This window comes from Octopus sinensis, linkage group LG7 (genome assembly GCF_006345805.1).
Source record: "Octopus sinensis linkage group LG7, ASM634580v1, whole genome shotgun sequence".
NCBI lineage: Eukaryota > Metazoa > Mollusca > Cephalopoda > Octopoda > Octopodidae > Octopus > Octopus sinensis.
This window is the reverse complement of record NC_043003.1, coordinates 107584258-107604545: the sequence shown is the minus strand read 5'-3', so window position 1 is coordinate 107604545 and position 20288 is coordinate 107584258. Positions and strand designations below refer to the sequence as shown.

Sequence of the window (20288 nt, the reverse complement as noted above, 5' to 3'; positions counted from 1 at the left end):
CATTGGATGATTTCGAAAGGGTGGTTTCATAGCCATCAGACTTATGTCGGCCTGTGGGGTCGATCGGAATGGGTTTAGTGGTCATAATTTTCCCGCCTGGTTTGAAACTGCACTGCCTCTTCTTCGGTTTGGGGGAGCACCACTCCCCAGATGAACTCACATCGAGATCGTTCAGAATTGGTTGAGCAATGGCATTAATGGGAAGGACAAGTGAGGGAGAATCCAAACAGATTTTATCGTGATCAGGTTTCATAGCCAAATCTGCCCTACTGGAGTTTTGACTACGTTTCTTCTTTTGGGGAGAACAACGGTCTTCAGGTGGGTTTGAGTCTACGCTCCTCAAATTAGGTTGGGGAATCTCCGGGACCGAAAAGGCAGACGAGGAAGAATCCACACAGGAACGATCATGTGCAGAAACGACCGCCGGTTCCTTCGCCTTCTTTGGCCGCTTCGATTTTGTTCCCTTCGGTTTGGACGTCTCCAGGGAAGAAATCAAGGGTGACTCTGCGTCGACTGTTTATCGTGGTCAGGTTTCATAGCTAAATCTGCCCCACTGGAGTTTTGACTACGTTTCTTCTTTTGGGGAGAACAACGGTCTTCAGGTGGGTTTGAGTCTACGCACCTCAAATTAGGTTGGGGAACCTCCGGGACCGAAAAGGCAGATGAGGAAGAATCCGCACAGGAACGATCATGTGCAGAAACGACCGCCGGTTCCTTCGCTTTCTTTGGCCGCTTCGATTTTGTTCCCTTCGGTTTGGACGTCTCCAGGGAAAAAACCAAGGGTGACTCTGCGTCAACAGGAGACTGTTTATTCAGTAAAAGAGCAACAACAGACTTTAGGTGCTCGACCTCTTGTTTGAGCAACAGCAACTGCTCGTTGAGCTGACTATTGGTAGGACCATCAACTTGATGAGAAGCCCTTCTTGCAGATCTGTTTCGATCCGTAGGTAGCTGACATGATGGATGGTTGACTAAAAACAATCTTCTATGGGCTCTAGGACAAATCTGAGTTAAATCAGGAACAAAAAACAGCTGCAATCCTTGTAGGAGTAGGCAACAGCAGACAAAATCTGAGAGTTTGGGCTGAGCCGAATCACAATCCAAGATTGAAAGCAGACGGTGAAACGAGTCGGGAAACCTTCCTAATTGTCTGAAGCAGCTTTAGGATAAGGGATAGTAGGTCCAACTTTAGAATATTGATATGCATGTAACATGTTCCACACGATTAAATATCATTTGACGTGCCATTTAGTACTTCAATAATTGTGTCTGCGCATGTTTGTACATGTGTGAATACTGTGTTTATGTGCGAGAAGGCACATGTTTTTGTCTATCGTTAATTTAGATTATTAAGTTTTTCTTCTTTTTTTTCTCACGTTTTTCCCTTTTAAAGTATTTATTTTTATAGTAATTTATACGTTGGAGGGAGGGCTGAGGGTGTGTTTTTATTGTAAATTCTCTTTTCTCCCAACACAGAGAAAGAAAGGGATTTTTCGTTGGTGCCAGACACCAACGGTATAATTCAGACACGGGGAAAGACATCTCGGTGTCATCGTCAACTTGAATGTTTCTAATTGTAGGGATAGTAGTAACAGCAGTAAATTCTGATAGCAGCAGTAGCAATAGTTCATTAAGTGAGATGAAGAACGATCGGTCAAAGAGAGTTCAAATTGTCTGCAATAGTGTTGATGGAATTTGCGAACAGTGACCTTGACTTTGAGAAAAATCAAGGAGGGGCCGACTATGTTAGTTAGTTAGTTAGTTAATTTGGCTCAAAAGCAAATAGCAAGGCCATGTAGGGGGACATGGAGTTAAGTACAGGGTGGTGTTCATGTAAAGAGTTCAGGCCACTTGAGGTCCAGGGAGGCTTTGAACAAAGCGGTCGTCGGCATCTTCACCATCTCGTCTGGCAGCTTGTTCCACGGATCCGCAACCCGGACGGAGAAAGCTCCTCTCCTTCGATTGAGATGAAATCGTCGCAGGTAGAGCTTTTCGGAATAACCTCGCAGCCGACGCTCCGGAGCAGGAGTGAAGAACAGCTCTTTCGAGAGGTTACACTTTCCGCTTATAATGTTGTGGGCGAGAATGAGATCACCACGGCGGCGGCGTTTTTCAAGAGAATAAAGGTCGAGCGTCCTCAGCCTTTCTTCGTAGGACAAATTTTTGAGACCATGAACCATGCGGGTAGCCAGCTTCTGGACTCTTTCGAGATGCTGTATGTCTTTGAGGAGATAAGGAGAAGAGGCTTGAATCCCATACTCCAATATGGGTCTCACCAGCGTGACATAGAGTGGTAGGAATATGGCTGCTGTGAGCATTCCGAATGACCGTCGAATCAAGAACAGAATTCCGCGTGCTTTGTTGGCAGCATGGACGCACTGGGCCGAAGGCGAAAAGGAGGAATCCACCAAGATACCCAGTCCTTTACCTGATCGGTCCTCTCCAGCAGCAGACGACCCGGCTCGAAATCAAGTTGAGTTGCAGGAGTAGAGCCGACAGGCAGATGACAGCACTTTGACACGTTCAGACACAGGTCCCAATCGTTAGACCACTTCCAAATTTGGTGGAGGCATCGACGAAGATCCTCTATATTACCGCGAGGAGCGACCAGTTTGATATCGTCGGCAAATAGAAGGGTGTGTTGCGTGAAGTCGTCGGGCAAGTCATTTATGAAGACTAAGAACAACAAGGGCCCAAGCACTGAACCTTGAGGCACGCCACTGCTCGCACTGGAGACGTCGGACCGCGAACCATTAACTTGGACTTGGAAGGAGCGATCTGAGAGGAAGGCACCAACCCATCGTATAATATCCGGATGGAAACTATGCTTGAAGCTTGACAAGTAATAGGCGGTGGTTTACCGAGTCAAAAGCTTTGGCAAAGTCCAATAAAACGATGTCAACAGCATCACTATCATCGAGGATAGTACTTGTGAATAGAGTCGTGTACGAGCAGAGCGAAAACTATAAAGAGTATTTTTTCTGTTCTTTTTTTTTGTTTCTTCTAATGGTTCAGTGGTTTTTGCATGACGCAGAACAGCAAGCATATCACTAGTGCAGATACTCGAATAATCAAGTTCCATCATGTATATCTATACTGATCTTACTGGAAAAGAAACGAATTTGTAAAACAAACGTAACACTGCTGGAGTGAATAATTGCAAATAAAATATATATAATCATAGATCAAAGGAAACCTAATCCGTTAGTATGATTATATATGGAGTATTATTTTCCAGTAATCTAAAAGTCAGCACGATAGACAAAATGCTTAGCGGCATTTTCTCGATCCGATTCTGAGCGCTGGAGTCTATGTAATCGACTAATCCTCTCCCTAACATTGCTGGCTTTGTACCAAAATTTAAAACCATTAATTTCTGACAATTTATAATAAATGAAAAGCGATAATGTTATAGAAGGCTGCTATAGTTTAGAAATCGCTGGAGGAATTGCCAATAATGAGAATCCACATATTGCTTTTATATTCTAACGATTAAACTTATTTGGAGAAAAGGAAATCTAATAATTTTCTACTGAGATACAGATTTTGAAATGAATTTCAAAATATTTTTTAAATGAGATTTCTTATAGAAAAAATATTTATAAAAGGGACATTACTCTAGCCTAGGCATAAATATTCCATTAGTCTATCTACTAAATATGAGAAAAATGAGGCAAACACTTTGTAATACAGTCACGTCACAAACCTGCGGCACCTTTTGAATGGCACGTCTAAACGAAAAATTAAATTCAATGTTTTTAATAGTTTGGCCCGTCTGATCTATCTCTCGAGTGTTATGGTACATGGGTTTTCAAATTAAATTTGACTATTTCTGCTTTGGAGAGCATGAAGATTTAAAGCTGTACTTGCGCCGGGTATGAAAATGACTACTGTTCACTGTGAAGAGTGTAAAAGTTGTAAGACGTGACATGAACAGCTGCAGCAGAAACTACGAAGTCGTGGTGAAGTGTTCTGAGCGTCCACACACCAAAATTCATCCAACCGCTGTCTGCAACACCAAGGCCATGCAGGTGGCTAAGAATAGTGCTTGAAGATTACTCCCATGTGCCAGATTCCGGTGCCTTCAGGTCGTTGTGGAAGCTGAGGACGGCTACATTCAGACAAGTTTCCTAGATGGTGCCATTTTTCATGTCTGTAGCAGGTACTCATTTTTTATGCTATCATGTTCTATTCGTTTCACCAACAAGACAGATAATTATATTGATTTAAAGATGATAGAATGAATAGAAATTGTTAAATTTTATGTAATGTTTTCACTCAACATTGCTCTGTTTCAAAAGGAAGTTTTGATCATTCAATTGCATATTTTAAACATTCAGAAACTCTGAAATACCAAATATTCTTCCATCATTGTATAAAGAAAGAGAAAAAATAACCCTTCATGCAGCAACAAGATGAACAAGGTATATAACTGCAGTATAAGTGAACAGCACAAGACAATATTTTGATCATACAATACCAAAAAAATAAAATCTGAACAGTAATGTAATGTGAACAATGGTTAATAAATGCAACACAAAAGAAAATATTAAACTCAGTAAATTATTTATTTCCAAAATCCATTACTCTACATTCCCTCGGCCAAATCCAGCTCTCTGAAAGATGACAAAAATTAAAGATCTGATTAGAAATTGTGTATATGATTGAAAAACTGTAAACAGTACTGAGAAGACAAGTTACAATTTACATATTGTTGTATTTAGGAATGGTCATTTTGCCAGTTTAGCCAATAAAAACACACGCACTATATATTTGGTGTTACTTTGCTTCAGCATTATTTATTTTTTATATTAATCTTAATTCGGCCAGAGTTCTTTTGTCAAACTCCTGTGACCGCATCAGTGGTCCTTTGCTTTCTTCTTTCTTATTTGTGTGTCTCTCCTTACTAACACACAAATAAGAAAGAAGAAAGCAAAGGACGACTGATGAGGTCACAGGAGTGTGACGAAAGAACTCTGGCCGAAATAAGATTAAGATTAATGTAAAAAATAAATAACACTGAAGCAAAGTAACACCAAATATATAGTGCGTGTGTTTTTATTGGCTAAACTGGCAAAATGACCATTCCTAAATACAACAATATATGTTTCAACACATGATTTCACATCAAAAATCTTGCAAAACAAATATATAAATGTAACAATTTACATAATTATTTCTTTTAATGATAAAATCAGGATGTATGCATGAAGCAAAGAATGAACTGAAAAGACTAAAAGTGAAAGTCTCAATCAAGATAATTGAATTTCAATTCAAGCTCAATCTTTTTTTTTTTTGTTTTCCTATTTTTATTTTCTATTTATGAAAGCATGTTTCGTCATTTGAAATTTGGAAATTATCAATGATATATGATATTGGTAGTAAGAGTTCTGGTGACAGAAGCAGCAACTGTTTGTTTTGAGATTCAAAATCTAACAGACAGCTCCATGTCAATTTTCATATTATACAGCAGATTATAATTAGAAGTAATTAGTAGTGTCTAGCATAAACAGTAGGATAGTTTATGCCAGACATACAATAGTTTCATTTAATTGTTTATGTACATTGTTATTGACAGCAGAAAAAAATGTATAAAATTCAGTGAAGCTAACAAGCTTTTTCTAGTAATTCAGAGACATAAACGATTCCATTCTGTCAAAATAACTACAGCCTTTATTCATAGGTCACATACTTTAGGGCAAAAGCCTATTTTATAAAAACAGCAAAGCAAGAAACAATAACATGGTGTCTTTTCTACAGCATAGGACAGACATGACTAGTTTAAAAGTTTGTTTTACAACCTCATGGTCTCCAGTTCAGTACCACTGCACAACTTTTCATCATCATCATTAACGTCCGCTTTCCATGCTAGCATGGGTTGGACGAATGACTGAGGGCTGGCAAACCAGATGGCTGCACCAGACTTCAATCTTGATCTGGCAGTGTTTCTACAGCTGGATGCCCTTCCTAACGCCAACCACTCCAAGAGTGTAGTGGTTGCTTTTACGTGCCACTGGCACGGGGGCCAGTCAGGTGGTACTGTCAACAACCTCGCTCGAATCTCTTACACATGCCACCGGCACAGGTGCCAGTCAGGCGATGCTGGTGACGATCACACTCGAATGGTGTCTTTTACATGCCAGAGGCACGGAGGCCAGATAGCCGTGACATTTTACGTAAATCTTTCAGCATGTGTTTCCAACATTAATACTGAAAACAGTGGACTATTAAATACACAAAATATCTATCAAAATGTATGCATAAAAAAAAGTGGAGGTTAAAACAATGAGTGATTGCTCAAAATACTTACATATTGAATGTCTCTTAAACTGCCTGGACCAGCATCAGTCTTTTTATCACCACCCATTCCTGTAAAAAAAAAAGCAAAAATAATAACAATGTCACCATTCTAAATATGCCAAAACTGAGAAATTTCAAATTTCAATCACTTATTTTAAGAAGAGAATTGAACCAACTTTTAAGTATTGGAAAATAGGGTAATATAAATATTATCAAGTGTAGTTCAAGTAATACTAAAACCCACAATTCAAAGTACATGTTGCTCAGAATAAAGCAGAATCCAAATCCACGATAAAGAGTTAACCACATGTTAAACTCTTAAAATCAAAGATTTGACAACCCACATCTCTGGTTGCTTTCAGGACCCCTGCGCTTATCATCATAGCAAAACAGCATTAAATCAGAATTGCATATCAAGAAATTACATTTCTTTTTAGTAAAGCTAATTCCCTACATGGTGATAAGTTTCAAATGATACCTATAAATTTCTTATAGTTTATATGAATCATAAATATACAGGAAGAAATAAGCAACATTAACCAATAACTTATGATTTCCATTATACTGACAAGAACAGAAAAAACCAAAAAATGTTTTGGTCTTGAGCCTTCGTTATACTTGCCTAAAAGCCAATTTCCCATATCAATTATTGTTACATTACTAAATACATCACTTACCAGAAGGTGCTCTCCTGTATTCACGGTCAGATGAAGGGCCACCACGGGACAATTCAGGTGCTAAAAAAATAAATAAAAAACAAATTTAAGAAAATATTTTAAAAATGCATTTCTAAATTTTTCAATGTGCCATCAAAACAGATTGCTAACAACGAAAAAGAAAAAACTGGCCCTTGCTTTTCTCCTAACTCTTCCATTACTATATTGCTTACCAAACTGCACCCCTAAAGTGTGTTGCAATTGAATTGAATTCTAAAATAATCATGAATTTATCCATAAAAACATTTATCTATCAACATAATGTTAGTTTTGGAACACGATTTAACAAAAAGTTCTTAAATTTATTTCACAATTTTTTGTCTCAAGCCTCATCTACATACAGGTAATAAATTCAAAATATAAAATTATTTTGATAAATCTGTCAAAAATGAATTAATATTCAATGACTATTGAACAAAATTTTAATACAGAAGAATTGTGCAAATTACTGCATTATCTATCAATATAAGACCAAAACTAGGAAATGAAATAGGAATGAAATTCCAAGACATTCCAAATCAAGACTTTTTTCTTCAAATTCACTCAAATAATTTAATTTTCAAGAATTTGATAAACTTTAAATTTCAAATCCTAAAAATTTAGCATTTTGGACTGATGGTATATTTGCATCTGTGAACATGTGTGTGATTGGATAAGACTAAACATGTAATCCAGTATACTATGGAGGTAGTTTTATATAAACCTTATATACTATATAGTGAATTTAAAAGCAATTTTAATAATTTCACAAACACTTGGGTGCAGGTGAAGAATTTGCTTCCTAACCACAAAGTTCTGGCATGGCATCTCAAGTGTCTTTTACAGTACAGGGGGTGAACTTAAGCCCTGTAAGTGGATTTGATGGATGTAAACTGCAAGAAGTCCATTGTTCTAAATACGTATGTATATACCTGTCCTCCCCGCATCACCACTCTGTCCCCTTAAATTAGCAGTTTGGCAAATGACTGACAAAGTACCAGGCTTTAAAACATAAGCACTGGAATCAATTCATTTGACTAAAAACCCTTCGAAATAGTGTCCCAGAATGGCCACGGTCCAATGACTAAGACATGTTGATGCTCAAGTCAGTGTAGCTTTTTGCTCACATTATGATCTTCAGCCCAAAGTGGTATGGATATTCATGATCTTTTGCTTTGCACAATATTTCACATTTCCATTCATTACTATGACTTTAACACTTTCAACACAAAATACATGATAAATAATGCACACGAGGTTTTGTTGCGGCTGACAGTAAACCACCACCAACTTTTAACCCAGCTGGGCATGCTCAGCCAATGTTATTCCCAAAAGATTAACATTCTGATGTCACTTTGCTGTGATGCTTCTTTTAATCTGAAAAGTTTGATTTCATAATTTCAAAAAGTATTAAAAGGAAAAGTGATACTCAGGTAGCATGGTTTTCATTTTGACAGAACACTCAAAGAGGGTTTTATTTACCTTGTGTCTGGCATTCCTAGCAGAAACAAGATACAGATTGTTTTTGTCTCCATAAAAGATTTTTAAGTGTTTCTTCTAGAGTAAGAAGAAACATTAGAAAAACCATTAACCTTTTTGTTATATTCTTGTTGAAATTACTTTTGAAAATGAATTTAAAATAATTCTGTTGTTAATAATCTGGAATTTGGGACATAAATTAACATGGAATTTGGCTGGAATGTTTTAGTTCAGTCTCAAGTAGGTTGGTATCGAAAGGGGAATCTTAGCGCAGACAATAAAAAACAAAATTACGTATCATTTAATGTCTGTTCAGCAAGAACAGACATTAAATGATAATGAAGCCAATATATGAAACATATTTTGAAGGAGGATTTTAGATTAAATGAAGCCTGTATCAGAACCTGAAGCAGTGTTGGTAACAAAAGGGTTCATTCATTGGGGGCTTTATTTACACCCAACAAATACAACAATATTTATCTACGGGAGTTATAGATTTCTCCTATGAAAGATATATGAAACTGTCAACATAAGATGGCTATTCAGATTAGATCCAGATCTTATTTGAGAATTTCTTGTCAACTTACAGCTTCAAGATTTCCTTTTTATACAACATACATAATTATAATCTTAATCACATATCCATAAAGACTTTTGTTTGCTAAACCAACCAGTTTGTTTAAGCACAAAAGGCCAAGATCATTTACACTTTCAATATCAACCCACATAAAGACTATCCTAGGTCCTATGATACAAACTTCCTGTTTTAACCATTTAATAAAATAACTCATTATTGAAGTGGTGTTTAGAAATGTAAATTAACATATTTTGATCTATTTCAATTTAGGTCACTTTAAAACAAAGAACCAGAGGCAATTTCAAACAGGTTGGTATCAGAAGGGTTAAAATGATCTACATTAAAAGTTCATGTTAATTTATTCCAAACCCCAAATCAAGAAAGCTTCTTTTACTAAATACTTTTTTTTCCTTTCAAAATTGAAAGAAAGCAATGTATTCCAACAGAAATATGGTAACAAAAGTGTTCAACTCTAAACATTAAAAAAAATTACTTGCAACTTTTAAGTTAATTACTAAAACTGATTTCTGATGGGGTAGCAATTCATCTAATAACAAAGTAACGAGTTCATTAGATTAAGTTTTATTTGTGAAATACAGATGCTTTGAATTTGCTGCAGAAAGAGGTTTATGTGTCTGATAGATAGTCGGGGTGGGGGCGCTAGGAATGTGGCCTGGGTGTCGAGGGGGCAGCAGCCCGAAAAAGTTTGGGAACCACTGCCTCAGAGGGATGAAAAGCCAGAGTTCACCACTAAAAGCTATTTTAGAAGTGAACCACCATCATTCACTCGTCTCATACAATTCTATGCAGTCAGACAATTCAATAAAAATTTTCAATGACAAAAGTCAGTGCTAGAACAAGAAGCAATTTCTAGTTACAAGCAACATAAAAGGATATCACTTACCACATACCTCAAGCAAAGTGCAAATAATCCAGTTACTTGCCTCAAACTTGAAAATTTGAGCATTTCTGTGTATGCATTACAGTAATAGCAAATATAAAGTTACACACTACTACAGTGCCATTTCTTTAAACTGAAGAGGACGAAAAATGCTTACCCTTTGGTCTTGGTCCACGAACTGCTTCTGTGCGGGTCTGCCTCTTCAGTGTGGCAGGCACAATTTCAGATGGCAGGTGGAGGAAATCTCTAAGGTATTGGATACCATCATTGGTTAAGTACCAATAATAATGCCTCCAAGCAAACTGCTCTGTCACGTAAGCACGAGACTTGAGGGACTAAACAAAGAAATTGAAAACTAGAGTCACAAGAGACAAAATAGCATATAGATATATATATAAAAGAAAAAGAGCTTCAGAATGCCGGATGGTTGTAAAAATATATATTTATTTACATATCACATATTTCTTTATATTAGCGCCTTCAACTACTGTAGTTTCTTCTGATGAAACTACAGTCGATGAAAGCCCTAATATGAAGAAATAATGTGATATGTAAATAAATATATATTTTTACAACCATCCAGAGGTGCAGCAATGTCAAAGGAAGACTAACTAGGAAAATAGTTTTTGTCTGTGGCAGATGCTCAGGAGCAATAAACACTGGAAATGTGCAAAGACCAACTTCTACCACGTTCCAGGGAGAAAAACTAGAAGTAGTTGATAGCTTCCGCTACCTAGGTGACCAAGTCAGTAGCGGGGGTGGGTGTGCTGAAAGTGTAACTGCTAGAGTAAGAATAGCCTGGGCAAAGTTCAGAGAGCTCTTACCTCTGCTGGTGACAAAAGGCCTCTCGCTCAGAGTAAAAGGCAGACTGTATGACGCATGTGTACATACAGCCATGCTACATGGTAGTGAAACATGGGCTGTGACTGCTGAGGATATGCGTAAGCTCACAAGAAATGAAGCCAGTATGCTCCGATGGATGTGAAATGTCAGTGTTCATAATCGACAGAGTGTAAGTACCTTGAGAGAAAAGTTGAACCTAAGAAGCATCAGTTGTGGTGTGCAAGAGACGTTTGCGCTGGTATGGTCATGTGACGAGAATGGCTGAAGATAGTTGTGTGCAAAAGTGCCATATCCTAGCAGTTGAGGGAACCTGTGGGAGAGGTAGACCCAGGAAAACCTGGGACGAGGTGGTGAAGCACGACCTTCGAACTTTAGGTCTGACCAAGGAAATGACTAGAGACCGAGACCTATGGAAGTATGCTGTGCGTGAGAAGACCCGGCAAGATTAGTGAGACCATAACCCATGGCCTCTACCTGGTATGTAGCCAGTCGACTTATACATACCTTTCCTCCTTGGGACACAAAACTCCACTTGTGAAGACCCGTTGAGGCAAGTGAAAATCAAAAAATCAAAATCAAATCAGATATCAGAAAGCAGAACCAAAATCGAAGTCGATCAACATCAATAGAAATTGCGACTGTGATACTAGTGCCGGTGACAAGTAAGCGAACCATCCGATTGTGGCCGTTGCCAGCCCCGCCCCGCCTGGCCTCCGTGCCGATGACACGTAAAAAGCACCATCCGTTCGTGGCCGTTTGCCAGCATTGTCTGGCACGTAAAAAGCACCCACTACACTCGCGGAGTGGTTGGCTTTAGGAAGGGCATCCAGCCGTAGAAACACTTCCAGATCAGACTGGGCCTGATGCAGCCTTCTGGCTTCAGACCCCAGTTGAACCGTCCAACCCATGCTAGCATGGAAAACGGACGCTAAATGATGATGATGATCCAGCATTCTGAACATCTTTTTCTTTCATATGTATTAAATCTGTACATCACCCCCAATACTTCTAAAATATGTATGAATACATATTTATTAATTTGTTATTACATGACAGAACGCCCGCATCCATTTCTAAGTAAGTTTGTTCTTAATATTACTACTGATGTGCACTCTTAACCCTTTCTTCTTTCTGGTTTCCTTTTCTTCTACCTTACTGCCTCTCCCTCCCTCTCTTTCTTTCTGATTTTCTCTACAACCATTCCTCTTTCTTCTCTCCCCTTCCCTTTCTCCTCCCCTGTCCCGTCGCTGGTCAGCGATGAGGAAACTAGTCTTTTCTGACCTTGAGTGTAGACGGCATTTTCTGTTGCTCCTTTGCCGATCTCAAAAATAGCGTTCGTAATACTTTATCTCATTTGGCTTAACAGCCCTTCTTGTCTTGTTATTCACCTTGTCCTGTCTTTTACTGTTTATATTTTGTACTGTCGTTACTGTCCTGTTTTTGTTACCATTTTTACCCCTCCGCAAAAAAATCTCAAATTTTATTTAATTTGCTTTTCGCAGGAAGGAATATTTCAGTCGAAGTTGCATCTCGCTTTCACCTTCAAAACGCAGAGTAGATGAAACCATGGCGACTGAAGAAGGGGAATCTTCCTTGTGTTATTTGTCCTGTACTCTATTTTTTCGTTGTTTAAGAAAAATGTCCAGTTCCTTGGTTTTGTGTTTATGTTTTTGTTTTTCATTGTGTTTGACGGTTTTTTTTTTGGTGTCCTGTACCCATATATGCATGTATATATACATGTAGAGGTAGGTACGTACATATATGTATGTATATATGCATGTTTTATTTATTAATTTGTTATTACATGACAGAACGCACGCATCCATTTCTAAGTTTGTTCTTAATATCATCATCATCGTTTAGCGTCCGTTTTCCATGCTAGCATGATATATATATAAACACACCTGCTTTACATGGTTAGATAACCTAGTGAGTTTGTTATTAACAGTTACTTCCAGTCATTTTATATTAGGTCTCCGAAATTTCATAACATTCCTTATTACTAGGGCTAATACAAAATTTGGATTTATTCGGTTTGACTGCCAGCACCAATTCTGTTCAAGCTGATTTCATATTCAGTGTAATGATATATTTGTATGTCAATATAAAGATCCTCACCGGGCACATAAAAAAAATAAATAACTAGCCTGGGGTGTGTTAACAAGTGTGTGGAAAACGAATATGAAAAAAAAAATGCGCGCTGATGATTCGGGGGGGGGGGTCTTTAGGAAAATTCATAAGATCCGATTTTCTCGTCATAAATTCGGGTAAAATGGATATATATTGATTTTTTTTTTTACGGAATCCCACGTTTTTGGTTATGGAAGAACCGATTCTGAAAAAAGAATTTTCAAAAATCGTATTTTCGAAATTTCATTATCGCAGTTTTTTGAAATTTGGCTGTTATTTCTAGCATGTGGATAGCCGGCTTGAAGGCCTGAGGGTATATATTTTTCTTGTTGAAAAATTGAAATTTTACAAACAAACGTTTTTCAGAATCGTAATCCCCACCCCAGGGCCGTCAGCGCGCATTTCTTTTTTCATATTCGTTTTCCGTGCACTTAACACCCCCAGGCTGGGTTTTTATAATGACCCACTTTTATAGGCTAATAAATGATATTGAAATCATTTCCGCTATATACAAATCAATAAAGAGTTATGAGCAATTAGTTTGAAAATTTTGGGTAATTTAGCCATAGAATCATTCATGCGTTTCCACAGTAACAAGCAGAATAATGAGAACATAAGAAAATAAATGGATATTCTAACCTGTAGAGCTTTAATTACATGGATATTACAAACATCAATTTCTGGATGCTTCACACCAGTGAAGTCTTTTCTGGCTACCATCACACCCTCCTTGAAGAGGTGTTCATAAATGGCAACGCGGTTCTTTTTGGGCATCAACATCCTGTAAAAGGAAGACGAAAAAAATGAATTAAGAATCGAGTTGAAACAAAAAAAAATTCTTTCCATGAAATGAGATGAAAAAGAAACATTCAACAACTTATATTTATATTAATAATTCTAAAAACTTCTTAGTTTCTGGGAAATGTGGGAGAGATTGTGAAGAACCTAAAGGAAACCAGGGATTTTAATAGAACAACGATTTTTAACAGTAAAGTTGCTAATCAACCATTCAAATAGAATCCGTTTGAATTATTAAAACATTACAAAGCTATTTGAAGAATTTAATATAACACTCAAAAGCACTTTTTCTTAATTTGGCGAAATTCCGATTAAAAGTGAGTGAAGTATTAAAATATCACAAGTTTACTTCAAATACCGAAAACGAAACCAAAGACGAGCAAACATAAGAAGTTGATAATTCTTTGTTAAGAGCCAAAAGAATCTCTCCTTCAACCAGGTTTTTATTATTTTCTTCATTTCGATCGAGAATTGAAGGAAAATTCACAGCAAAAAAGTCGCTTTTAACGGTTAATATTTTAAGTTTCTCATTAATTGACTTTGAGCCTTAATTTCTCAGGAAACAGGAAAAATAGCAGAGTTAACTTTCAAATTCGTCGAGTTTTTAATAATGTTGATAAAATGAATTTTAAAAAGAAATAATTACTTCTAATTGGTAGAATAACCGTTAACTTTTACCGTAATTAATTAAGAGTGATGCAATTAGTTCTATAATTAGAATGCGAAATAACTTTATTTCGAGAGAAGACACGTGTGGACAGATTTCTCCGAATAACAATTATTCTGAAGAGATCAGTGATTTACAATCAATGCTGACTAATAAAACTGAACATGTAATGAAATATAAAAGCAGTAAAATATAGAAAATATCTAAGACCCATTTTAGCAAAAAAAAGAACACGGATTATATATAGTATAACATAATCGATGATAAACTATTGAATATAAATGCTAAATAAACATTCTAAATGAATCAAAAACTCATACAAACGATAGAGAAAGAATTAAATTAAATATCTAAAGCATAATGAAAGCTCGATGAACATTTTTAAAAACATAATTAAATAGATAAAGGTGGAAAGCAAACTTACTTGTGCTGTCAGTAAGAGATTACAAACCGGAAAGGAAGTTTAACGGCCGCAGAGAATGTAAGGAAAGATAACTCAATACAAATTGGATTCATTAAAGAACAAAATCGTTTTTTTGTTTTTTTTCTGAGCGAAACAGAAATAGAATAAAATTTCATTAATAAAATTTTGTCTTGGATGAGCATAAAGTACAAACAGATTCATTTCAAGAGGAACTTACCTAGTAATACACGTTAGAACCGCACAAACCGGAAGAAAAGGGAAGTCAAGATCAGTAACTCTTAGACTTTATTGTTAAGGAGAGTTCTATTGCATTCCAGGTGTGACCATCTCGTCTTTTTGTATATTACATATAAGCAGTACTTGAGAAGAGTGGTCCCGGTGCGCGTACTCACGCATCCGCGCCAGCTAGTCATGACTAGTCGATCCTTACTTTGTGTTATTTTGTTTAAAAAGTTATTCACTTTGTGTAAAAAAATTATTTATTTTGTGTTTTATTTACTTTGCTAGGTAGTCGTTGTAGGATCGACTACTTACGATTAGCTAGCGCGGATACTCGACTGCGCGTACCGGGACCACTGCGTGAGTTTGTTTACATTTCTGAAGAAAAAAAGAAACCCTTTTCTCCCACCCCTAACCCTAACCCTAATCCCCCATATATATATAAAAAAAACTTTACGGAGAGTGACGATCTTCTTCAAATGTAAACAAACGCACGTGGCAGTTATGATACTCGTACCGAAAGATGGCCACAGTACCCCTCACCCTTTAGCTTATCTTAGCGATGCGTTTCGAATTCCTAATGTTCTCAATTAAATACATGTCTAATGATCAGTGCTGTCACTTCTTCAAATTTCTTGAAACTATTAGACTTACGTCTAATGAAAGTAGAAACAATTATACTTCCACTATTAGTAGTAATATTTTAGATTAGTAATTTTGGTCCCCAATCTCAGTGAAGGATATGATTTTTTAGTATTATTTGTTGGGGCGGAATTCTGCTTCAAGCACCCCATATAACTCGTAACCTTTTTTATTTTGGCGAATTTGTATTCTACACATGGGAATTCGTACAATTATGTAAAAAAAATATGTAAGATTTAAGGGTGACTTAGCTGTTGTTTTTAGCACATCATATGACCATCTGAGACCTTCCTCGTTTCTTAGTCACTGACATGTATCGATGGTTTTCAATATTTTTCACGCCATAAACACATTTGATGGAATGATAATGCATCCAAAGGTAGTCCATTTCTATGATTTATGCAAAAACTTCGGATTGTCTATTTTAAACTCTGATTTTAAAGATTCGAAAAAGAGTGGAACTTTTAGTATTTATAGCGGGATTACTAACTCACTTTGAAAGGTTTGCGCTTTCAATCCAGGGACAGGAAATATGAACCAAATACCTGATGCATAAAAGGGACAGAGATGCAAAAAAAAAACATCAAAATGTGATAACTGATGCAGACTTTGTGGAGTTAACACCAAAGATATCACCCACATCATAAGCAGTTGTCCAGAAATGCTGTCGCTGTATTATCTACCGATGAGACACTATTGTAGCAAAGACACTCTATAATGAGATCCATCGGAAGGATAATACTGAAGCCAAACACATAAGAACCCACAGTATGGGAGAGGCAATATCCACTCATGATCTGAAAGAATACTAGTGGAATGTCCCAGTGAAATCCTCAATAAAATGTAAATATAATAAACCATAGTCATATGGGATGGAGAAGAGAAAATGTGTACGGTAGTGGAAATCAGCTACTCAAAGGATGTTAACATAAAGCTAAAAATCAGTAAAAAAAAACCAAAAAACTACGCTGAATTATTGAGGAATTTGCAGTTACTATACCTGAATAACAAGTTCAAGTTTATACCTCTAATTATTGGGGCACTGGGATATGTAACAAACTGTCTAAGCGTCAATCTTGGGGAATTGGACTTCTCAAAACCAGAAAGAAAGCTGATTCAAAGACTACAAATCCAGACCATTACTGCAACTAAAAATTCCTAATATTTTCTAGAAGTTTACCATTTACGTATATATGCGCATGTCTCGACATGCAGCTATATTGCATGAGAATGCATAAAACATCATCATCATCGTTTAACGTCCGCTTTCCATGCTGGCATGGGTTGGACAGTTTGACAGAAACTGGCCTACACCAGATTTATCTGTTTTGACACGGTTTTTACTGCTAGATACCCTCCACCCAGCAGAGTGGACTGAGTGCTTTTTACGTGGCACAGGAGAAGTCAGTTTTGACATGGTTTTTACAGCTGGATACCCTTCCAAACGCCAACCACTTTACACTGTGGACTGGATGCTTTTTGCGTGGCACCAACACTGGCAGGGTCACCAAGTAACTTGCAAGACAAAGATCATTTGAGAGAAGAGAGGGCATTGGAAGAGGAAGACAAAGATCCTTTGAGAGGAGAGGGGGAATTGGAGGAGGTGATTTTGTGTCAGACGATGAAAGGTTCGAGTGTGACGGAGAGACAAAGAGGTAGAAGTAAGTGTCTTATTGTAGAAGAGGTACATGGTTACCCGGACAAAGAGGGATCAAGAATGAGGGCAAAAATAGGTATAAAGGGGATACATGGCGATCCAACCTGAGGGAAGAGAAAGAGAGAGTGGGAGATAGCAAGAGAAACATGGTGGCGAAATGCTAGGGTATACTCACAAGGAACGCAGATCAGAATATAAATGGGATGGTAGAGTAAATGGAGGGAGAGATAGATGGCGGCAAATGCTCAAGGTATGGAAGTCTTAATGTAAGTGGCAGGGTATTACCAAAGAAGCATAAGGGCCAAGAGTAGTATAGTGACTGGTGAAAATCTGGGTATATGGAGCGGGTGGGGGACTACGGGACAGCAATGATACAGTGGGCAGGGCCGTGAGAGATAAGCCTAGTGCATGTAAGATGTGTGGAAAGTTTTATTGTTACGTGTGGGTGGAACACAGCACTTCTAGAACTTAGTTCGGCTGACATGGGCGGGTCTTCTCAAGAACCTCATATCATCAGACATCTCAATCCATTGTCAACTACCTGAGATCGGTTCTCACCACTTCATCCCATGTCTTCCTGGGTTTCCATCTTCCACGGGCACCGTCCACTTTCAGAGATCGGCACTTCTTTATAAAGATTAGCGGCATTTCGTTCGTCTTTACGTTCTGAGTTCAAATTCCACCGGGGTTGACTTTGCCTTTCATGTTTTCGGGGTCGATAAAATAAGTAGCAGTTGAGCAGTTGGAGTCGATGTAATCGACTTACCCCTCCCCTGAAATTAGTGGCTTTGTGCCAAAATTTGAAACCAATGTTCACTGTGTCCATACTTAAGAAGGTTGAATACGATTCGAGGAATATTTCGCTGCTACTTCAAGTGACCCCGGAGTTTCCTCCACGCAGTTGTCTATATCCTTTATACATTCGGTTGGAACAACTTCCTATGATTACACTGATCTATAAGGTTTTTGGTGTTTAGGAAATAGATATCATTCCTATACAAAATCGGTCTCCTGTATCCAAATATAACCTTTTTGACCTATCAGATCTAGTTTTTAAGTTATTGAACATCCCCATAGTAAGTACGCAGTGTTCGTTACCTTATTCTAATTCTAAGTTTATTTTTCCTTTTCCATACTTTTTAGATGTTGTGGTGAACTAAGCAATAGAAAATGAGCAAGATGTCCTCTTCAAGAAAGTGTTGCATTAATTCTCCAAATGTGTTTTATTATATTTGTGGAGAATACACATTACCTGAAAATCGAAAAAATATCACTGATTTTGTTGAAAGGGCGTATATGGCATATTTTGGGGTCAAGCTGGAAGACCCAGATAAATATTGGGCACCACATAGAGTCTGCAAACAATGTACAGAACATTTGCGACAATGGACGAAAGGGACAAGGAAAAGTATGGGGTTTTATACAGCAATGATATGGCGGGAGCCCTATAATCACGTGGACGCCTGCTATTTTTGTAACCTAAATTTGAAGGGTATTAACCGGAAAAATCGACAAACATTTGTCTACCCTAATCTTGCCCCTGCTATTAGACCGGTCTTCAATGTCTTGTCTCAGATAACTTTTCCCTCAACCAAAGAAGATTCATCACCTGAAGAAGACACTTGAGATCAAGACCTTTCAGTTCAGACTTTACCTCAGCTATTCTCCCAAGTAGGTTCGTGACTTCGACCTCCCAAAATATTCTGCAGAACTGTTGGCTGCCCGACCGAAAGTGAAGAATGTTCTAGAGAATGGTGTCCGTATAAGCTGCTATCGGGACGGCATGAAGAGTTCCTTTCTTTCTTCGCAAAAGAGGAAGCGCTGGTTTACTGCAGAGATGTCAGTGGGGTTCTGAATAAACTTGACATTGAAGAATACAAACCAGAGGAATGGCGTGTTTTCATAGACAGCTCTAAGCGTAGTTTAACATGTGTATTGTTACGGAACGGAAATGTATGTGGCTCTGTCCCACTCAGCAACTCTAAAGGGAAAATATGAAGAAATTAAGTTGGTTTTAGAGAAGATACTGTATCATGGTCATAAATAGGTTGTCAGCGTTGATTTAAAGATCGTGAATTCTCTCATGGGACAGCAATCTTGTTATACCAAATACCCATGCTTTCTTTACATATTACGAAAGACTGGTCGCCTCGAACAAATATGGTTCCATATAGAGCTGCCAATATATTGGAAGAACGTTTAGGTGAGCGAGATAAAATCATTTGCCCCCCCCCCTCCTCTTGCACATCAAACTCGGATTGATCAAGTAATTTGTCAAAGCTCTTGACAAAAATGGGGAGTGCTTCAAGTATATCTGCAGTGTATTTCCAGACTTGACGATTTAAAAACTTAAAGCAAGGATTTTTGATGGACCACATATCCGTAAACTCTTGAAGGGCACACATTTCGTGAAAACGATGAGCGAAAATGAAGCACCAGCTTGACTAGCCTTTGCAGAAATAGTGCAAACTGTTTTTGAGAAACAGAAAATTGAAAACTATAAAGATCTTGTTACCAATTTGATATCAACTTTTCTTGATATTGGCGCGAATATGAGCATCAAAATGTATTATCTTTTTAGTCATCTTGATCACTTTCCTGAAAATTTCGGAGATGTTAGCGATGAGCGAGGCAGACGATTCCATCAGGACATCGAGCAAATGGAAACTCAGTACCAAGGACGTTGGGAGGCTGGGATGATGGTGCTTAAAACGAGATACTCCTGTTGCTCAACATTCACGGTGCTCAAAGAAGCGTAAATTTCTTCCTTGGATTTTCCACCAAAAACCTTTGCCAGTGTGCATTTTCAATTTTCAATTTTTATTTGTAGTTTTGTTTTGTTTTGTATTATGCTGTCCTTATTGATTCATATTATATATCTCGTATGAATAAAACACTTTTTCTATCAGGTCTAGTCAGAAAACTAGACCTGATAGAGAAAAACTGAAGTTATTTT

General features: G+C 37.6%; 1 protein-coding gene across 1 annotated transcript; it reads right to left on the bottom strand.

Moving 5' to 3' along the window:
• Positions 1 to 4549: 4549 nt before the first annotated feature.
• LOC115213993 (40S ribosomal protein S10) lies at positions 4550 to 14869 on the bottom strand. The gene is made up of 6 exons (XM_029783003.2): positions 14815 to 14869; positions 13565 to 13706; positions 10110 to 10287; positions 6978 to 7037; positions 6311 to 6369; positions 4550 to 4616 (listed from the first exon to the last, which is right to left on the bottom strand). Exons 2-6 carry the CDS (start codon positions 13703 to 13705, stop codon positions 4584 to 4586), a joined length of 471 nt encoding a protein of 156 aa, XP_029638863.1. The 5' UTR covers position 13706; positions 14815 to 14869; the 3' UTR covers positions 4550 to 4583.
• Positions 14870 to 20288: the final 5419 nt, after the last annotated feature.